We start from the raw sequence: 7,932 nt of genomic DNA on the forward strand, positions 1-7,932 counted from the left end.
CATGCCGGGTCCCTCACCACCTGGCCATGCCGGGGCCCTAACCACCTGGCCATGCCGAGCCTACTGCTTAATTACACTTTCATGGTGAAATGTTAGCAAAACTTTAAACTTCTGCAGTGCTCGGAGTGAAAAACAAAAATGTACATTTTACCAGCACTCTTTACCATTTTAAAACAAATGAGAATTTTTGTACCTTATATTTGTGTCTGGATATATTGTTATACACAAAACCACAGTAGGTGGGGTATTTATAAAAACTGGCAATGATAGCAGTGGTAGATCAAATATCTTTCTTCACTTCCCGTGTAAAGGAAGGGATGCGAGTTAGAAAGCACTTAGTCAATTTGAACTGTTCATAAACACACACACAAGATCTATCTAACAGACTTTCATTTTCCTTATTCAGCATTCATTTTTATTTATTGTCAAAGAAATGTACCAAGTAATTTAAACAGGGAAATAATCTGTTTATTCACTGCTAATTAGAATGACAAACTGTAACCATATCAGCACAAATAATTTGAATCGATGGACGATATTTTCTAATCTATTATATATATATAAAGCACCAAATCTATGTGTCTGTTTGTCCGTTACCTAACTACTCCTAAGTCGCTGGGCCAATCTCAACCAATCTTTGAGGGATGATAGTTTGGAACAAGGGGCATGTTAATGGTGGTTCCCAACGCCTCAACTCCCCATTATTCCTGTTATTAATTAATTATTATCTTTGACGTAAGTTAACGTTACCTGCATTCATAGATGGCGCCAAGACCTTACACACAAAAAACAAAATTAAAACAAAATTAAATTTTATATACACACACACAGTGTGGGAGGAGGAACACAAACGTCTTATACATCTGAGAGAGTGTACTAGCACTCTTTATGGATGAATGCAATGAAAAAATAATGGCCGCCACTATTGCAGTATTACATAAATTCAGATGAAGTTTCTACTCCAACAGCCTCTATGAAGCTGATATGAAGAGCCGTTTCTTGAGTTGTAACCAATTCCTACTTTGACCCGCGACCTTATAACTTCGGCCAATTATCATCAACTAATTAATAACGTAAAACAGTGTGGAAAGACATTTAAAGCTGGATGTTGAAAGTGGATAACAGAAAGCACCCCTACTGCCACTATTTATTTCCGCTTCCTCTTCCTACAAGGCCACCCTGACCATCTCACCATTTGGGTGAGTAATAATGTATACTGTAATTATATGTTATGTTATAAATAAATTGTGTGAAAGTTTGGATATTATGTTATTTATCATAGCATCCACCTCCACATTTTTTAAAGTTCATAACGGACAAAGGACGGGTACTTCAACTTGTTATTCTATAAAGCTATATGGAAAGAAGGTATAACTCGTCCATATATTTTAAAAACAAATTGAAAAATAAACTAATACTGAAATAGCAGGTAACTATAACCTGTAAATAACATAACTGGAGGTAGAAACACAAGCTACAAAAGATGTACGTTAGTTAAGGGAAAGATGGAAATTCATGTTATAAACATGAGCTCTATGTGAGCTAAACTTCTCTCCAAGTTTGTAAAAGAAACAATAACATTGTTATGTTTTCTAAACTTTACATCGCGCTTCTAAAATAAACATGTAATTCCTGTTAGAAATAGAGGATTTACTTTCATCAAACGTAGAAAGAAAAACCAATAACAATGGCATTCGTGTTTAAAATAGCTGTACATTTTCACCAAATTAGAAAAATGACATTTCACTTTGTAAATTCAAACTTTGCGTTAGTCGTACTCTTTTAACGAGTTCATGAAATAAACAATAAATTCATGCTATAAACAAAAGCTTTAAGATATAACTATAATCTAACATAAAACAATGAAATTATTGTTAGAACACAAGTTTGTAAACTAACAGAAAATTGTTAGAAAACAGATTAACCTTCCATCAAGTCAATGAAATTATTGTTAGAACACAAGTTTGTAAACTAACAGAAAATTGTTAGAAAACAGATTAACCTTCCATCAAGTCAATGAAATTATTGTTAGAACACAAGTTTGTAAACTAACAGAGAATTATTAGAAAACAGATTAACCTTCCATCAAGTTTCGGCCCGGCATGGCCAGGTGGTTAGGACGCTCGACTCGCAATCTGCGGGTCGCGGGTTCGCATCCCCATCCCACTAAACAGGCTCGCCCTTTCAGCCGTGGTGGCGTTATAATGTGACGGTCAATCCCACTATTCGTTGGTAAAAGAGTAGCCCAAGAGTTGGCGGTGGGTGGTGACTAGCTGCCTTCCCTCTAGTCTTACACTGCTAAATTAGGGACGGCTAGCGCAGATAGTCCTCATGTAGCTTAGCGCGAAATTCAAAACAAACAAACAAACAATCCATCAAGTTTCTAAAATAAACAATGATATTGTTAAATATGCAGTAATATGCTTGTTTTAATTGTGTACAAGAGACAGTAAAAGCCATGTTAAAAACACAAGTTTTACACACACACACACACACAAAACAACTAAACGTTAGCCTTAAATTTTCATAATTAACAATAAAGTAGCTCTTGACAATGAACAACATTTATTTTCTTAAATATAGACATTACAATCATTAAACAATTCATTGAAAGTGTGAAACAATGTACATTCAAAACTTTAATTACCAAAACTAATCTTATTTACTCATCTACTGTCCATAAACTGTTCACTCACCAAATCGTTTTTTTCTCTTTTTTTCTAGGAAGATTTGTTTCTTTATTTAGTCATCTTAGAACAAAGCCACATTAGGAAATCTGCTGTGTCCACCGCGTGGAATCGGACCCCGAATTGTGGCGTTGTAAGTTCACGAACTTACCGTTGTTCCATCGGAGGACTCCATCAAGATGAGATGACCATCTTGTCATCGCGAAAGTGTCCTTTTCAAGTAGATGGTTGAGGGAATCTGCTGGTAGTTCCGTCCCTGGTTATACTTTGAAATGATCTTGACAGAAGCCTTGGGCTCTTCAGCAGGTTGACTTACATCTTTCAAAGTCTTTCTGAAGCTAATCAGTTAGCTGTTCACTCACCAACGTACTTCTGAAGATGACTACAGTGAATGTCCTATAATTTGGATCACCTGCTTTTTTTTTCTGAATTCTGCCACGTTACATTTTAGGATGTTTGTCTTTATTATCTTATGCTTCCTTCCTTGTTGTCAGAAAAAGTTCAATATTTGGTGCCGTGATTACTGTGTAGTGCACAGGAATTTCTTGGTCATAGAAAGTTCAATATTTGGTGCCGTGATTACTGTGTAGTGCACAGGAATTTCTTGGTCATAGAAAGTTCAATATCTGGTGCCGTGATTACTGTGTAGTGCACAGGAATTTCTTGGTCATAGAAAGTTCAATATCTGGTGCCGTGATTACTGTGTAGTGCACAGGGATTTCTTGGTCATAGAAAGTTCAATATTTGGTGCCGTGAATACTGTGTAGTGCACAGGGATTTCTTGGTCATAGAAAGTTCAATATTTGGTGCCGTGATTACTGTATAGTGCACAGGGATTTCTTGGTTCATAGAAAGTTCAATATTTGGTGCCGTGATTACTGTGTAGTGCATAGGGATTTCTTGGTCATAGAAAGTTCAATATTTGGTGCCGTGATTACTGTGTAGTGCACAGGGATTTCTTGGTTCATAGAAAGTTCAATATTTGGTGCCGTGAATACTGTGTAGTGCACAGGGATTTCTTGGTCATAGAAAGTTCAATATTTGGTGCCGTGATTACTGTGTAGTGCACAGGGATTTTTTTTTTGTCACAGAAAGTTCAATATTTGGTGCCATGATTACTGTCTAGTGCACAGGGATTTCTTGGTCATAGAAAGTGAAAATATTTGGAACTAGTCTAACCCTACATCTGTGTTTCTGCATGAATTCAATTCTTATACGTACTCTTCCTCCATTTCAATTACCCATACACACCAAGTTGTGTAGAAAGGCTTCCCACATAGAAAGTTGGTTGCAATTTACCTCTTTAGAGCAACTCGATTCCTGTATCTCCTTCTGCAGATAATTTCCCAGATTTTGCTACCACATGACATTAAACACATGTAGTTATCGAAATACTGTTGATCATCACATTGTGAGGTTTTCCATCAATGACTCAATTTACCTGTGAGATACTTTCATTCAGTGATGCTCTTGGTTTCTCAACAGAGGTACATAAAATATTCCCACCATCGGGATACTGTCACCATGGTTATTATCAGTATTTAATTCAACACATTCTCGGAAGTAATGTCCATGTTAACAATGCACATAGTAGTATTTTCCCGCCATTTTTCAAGCCATTTTCAATGAAGTTGTAGCATCTCGGTCTTTTACCGAGGTTTACTTTTTACATTCTGAATAAACAGTTGTCGTATTAATCATTTGAACTCATTTACATCTCCATAAGTAAAAGTTGGCGTTTCTATACTCTTCGATCTGATAATCTCATATTTCATGGAAAGTGACTTTAGTTGTTTTTTTGTAACTTCAAATGATTCAATTTCCATTGCCAACCAGACAGCTTTTTTTAAACGTATACACATATTTTATTCGGCCTAATTCGCATATTATTCCCCACTATGCCATCTATAAATTGGTCGCAGGCTAACAAATCCATCATTTCACGAGTAGCATGTAAATAAGATGTTTGGGCAAGTCCTTCCACATCTTCAGAAAGTTAACTTAAAGTCTAATTTTTCCTCTTTAGTCTGCAAATAAGATGTTTGGGCAAGTCCTTCCACATCTTCAGAAAGTTAACTTAAAGTCTAATTTTTCCTCTTTAGTCTGCAAATAAAATGTTTGGGCAAGTCCTTCCATATCTTCAGAAAGTTAACTTAAAGTCTAATTTTTCCTCTTTAGTCTGCAAATAAGATGTTTGGGCAAGTCCTTCCACATCTTCAGAAAGTTAACTTAAAGTCTAATTTTTCCTCTTTAGTCTGCTCGTAAACATTATTTTAGAAAGTTCCTTTTGATATGACATCTCAAATTTATTTGATAAGGTGGCTATTAATGCCTCGTAGTTGTTATGGCAATCTGTGGGAAGGTTGCTTAACTTAATTGAAGCTGGTACTTTTAAATGTACAGTTAGATGAATAGCTTCTCTAAATTTACTTTGGTAATGATTTAGAGCTGTTATTAATATGTTTCCTATGATACCTTTTTGTCACAATATGTTGCTTTCTCGATTGAACAAAATTATTGATTGACCTGTAATATGATGAAGTAGTAGTGTACCTGGAGAAAACCAGGAAGATTAACTTAAGGCTTCCCACATAGAGAGTTGGTTGCAATTTACCTCTTTAGAGCAACTCGATTCCCGTATCTCCTTCTGCAGATAATTTCCCAGATTTTGCTACCACATGACATTAAACACATGTAGTTATCGAAACACTGTTGATCATCACATTCTGAGGTTTTCCATCAATGCATCAATTTACCTGTAAGATACTTTCATTGGCACATTGACTAAAGATGGCACAGAAGTAGTGGTAACATGTAAAGACAAAATGGGTTTTACTATTCCTTATTGCACAGGTAATGGTGTATGAGGTTGGAATTATTAGGCTCAGGCTCATGCACAGAGGTATTGCTGGTTTGAACCTTGCATTTGTCAGTTCAATTTCTATATGTCTTATCTTTAATCGCCTTTCTTTTTTTACTTCACAAGTTTAATTTTTCTGTACTTCGTTGATATAGTTTTGTATTTCTTTTTGACTTTATTGGTGTTTTTTTGTACATTTCTTATAGCCTCCTCGATCTTGTCTTTGACCAAGTAAATTAAATTTGTAATATTCTGCAAATTTTATGACTTATTTTTAATAATTCTCTTAAATTCCCGTCTCTTCTAATTTTCTTTGCGATATTCTTGCCACTGTCACACCATTTCCATTTCGCTTCGATTACGTGTGTCATCTTGAAGATGGGTTTGATTTTTTTAATCAAAATAACCCTACTATGATACTAGTGGTTCAATGTTTTATTTTTGGAGGCTGGGTCTGGACTATTTGTTGAAAAGAAGAAAGTCTTTGGACTGTAAGTTCTAAAAGTTAATTTAAGTAATGTTCATTGATAGGTCTAAGTTTACAGTAGACACTATTACAACAGTTTCATTAACTCTTGTACTGCGATACTTCCTGCACCACTATTACTGTGTGACAAGCACAACATAAAATATAAAAAAAACTAAACTAGATAACTGTCTCATAAACCGAGTCAAATAATAACTCCAAACTCAATGAAGCTTACTAATCCACTGTTGCCTAACTCGCATTTTATATTCCTCAAACTGTTTTGAAACTTTGGAGAAAGTTCCAGATGTTAACTCTTTCACTGGTCAAACAATACAAACACCTAATTAAAACAATATCCTAAAACAGATGAAATTCTTGCTAGAAACACAAGTTCTATTGTAGCTAAACGTTCCATAGTTAGTGTGTAAAAACCAACAATGAAACCCATGTTAGAAACAGTTTGTGTTAGTGAAATCTTACATCAAGTTTATATAACAAACAACTTCCACGAAGTTTGGAAAAGAAACAAGGAATCTCAGGAAACAAATATCTAAGCTTTACCACAGCTTTCCTTGTATCATGTCCATAAGGGCTGAAGGAGTTTAATCTTATAAACACCGTTTTTATATTATCTGTTTTTCTACCCACTTAGTGTGACAAACACAGCTTTACCACAGCTTTCCTTGTATCATGTCCATAAGGGCTGAAGGAGTTTAATCTTATAAACACCGTTTTTATATTATCTGTTTTTCTACCCACTTAGTGTGACAAACAAAAAAGATTTGATGAACATAAAGATGTACGGTACCTACTCTCCCATAAAGCCCTTTGAAGCAGACATGAAGGAAGCTAGCTCTAGTTCGTTGTAAGGTGGACCCATTTCTGTAAGGATTTTCTTGAAGGAATAGAAGTGAAGGCCATCTTCGTAAACGTTGAATTGGTAAACCTGGTAATTTAAAAACAGCTGAAATAACTTAACGGTTCTATTTTACTGACGACAGAGAGACGTTAAATAAAAGCAAGTTTTATTATAGATAGACAGATTTATTTCTTACCTCATCAGCTAAAATGAAGAGACTCTCCTCATACGCAAATCTGATAATGTCTTTAATGTCTTTTTTGGACAGAACAAATCCTAGAAAAGATATAAAATGTTCCCTTAAAAATACGAGAAATGTCAAAGTAGCTTACTATTATGGCAAACTTTCAGTAATAACTTGTTTAACGTTTTCACATAATTATTTAGTAAATTCACGTATCTTTGCAAACCTTTGAATATGATCGATGTTTCAGTTTGTTGGATAACATCATGGATACCTTACAATGAACAGCCTTGGTCCCTGTTAACCCTACTTTGTCTTCAGTAATGCTTGTATCACGTTCAGATGACTCGCCTGTACATTAATTTGCTAAAAGTATCTAAGTGTAACCTTTAAGCTTATTATATAGGACTGTGTATATTTATCTTCAATAAAAGTTGAAAGTTAGACCAGATGTTGAATGAAAATTGAACAATGTACACACTGGTAGATGTTCTACCTTATATGAGGAGTGAAGTCTGACGATACAGTTGTCAATGATATATCATACATAAACCGCATGAGGAGTGAAGTCTGACGATACAGTTGTCAATGATATATCATACATAAACCGCATGAGGAGTGATGTCTGACGATACAGTTGTCAATGATATATCATACATAAACCGCATAAGGAGTGATGTCAATGATATATCATACATAAACAGCATGAGAAGTGAAATCTGACGATACAATTGTCAATGATATATCATACATAAACCGCATAAGGAGTGATGTCAATGATATATCATACATAAACAGCATGAGAAGTGAAATCTGACGATACAATTGTCAATGATATATCATACATAAACCGCATAAGGAGTGATGTCAATG

The 7,932-nt window shown here is 35.0% G+C and overlaps 1 protein-coding gene across 1 annotated transcript in view; it reads right to left on the reverse strand.

The window, feature by feature from the left end:
• LOC106475294 (alanine aminotransferase 2-like) overlaps nt 1-7,932 on the reverse strand; it is a 24,220-nt gene that overhangs the window by 8,693 nt on the left and 7,595 nt on the right. Inside the window, exons 4-5 of the mRNA XM_013935986.2 lie at nt 7,072-7,151; nt 6,829-6,962 (exon numbers count right to left, since the gene is read on the reverse strand). Of these exons, the coding sequence (XP_013791440.2) occupies nt 6,829-6,962; nt 7,072-7,151 (214 nt within the window). The remainder of the gene's footprint in view (nt 1-6,828; nt 6,963-7,071; nt 7,152-7,932) is intronic.

Source organism: Limulus polyphemus, unplaced genomic scaffold (assembly GCF_000517525.1).
Source record: "Limulus polyphemus unplaced genomic scaffold, Limulus_polyphemus-2.1.2 Scaffold8364, whole genome shotgun sequence".
Taxonomy (NCBI): Eukaryota; Metazoa; Arthropoda; class Merostomata; order Xiphosura; family Limulidae; genus Limulus; species Limulus polyphemus.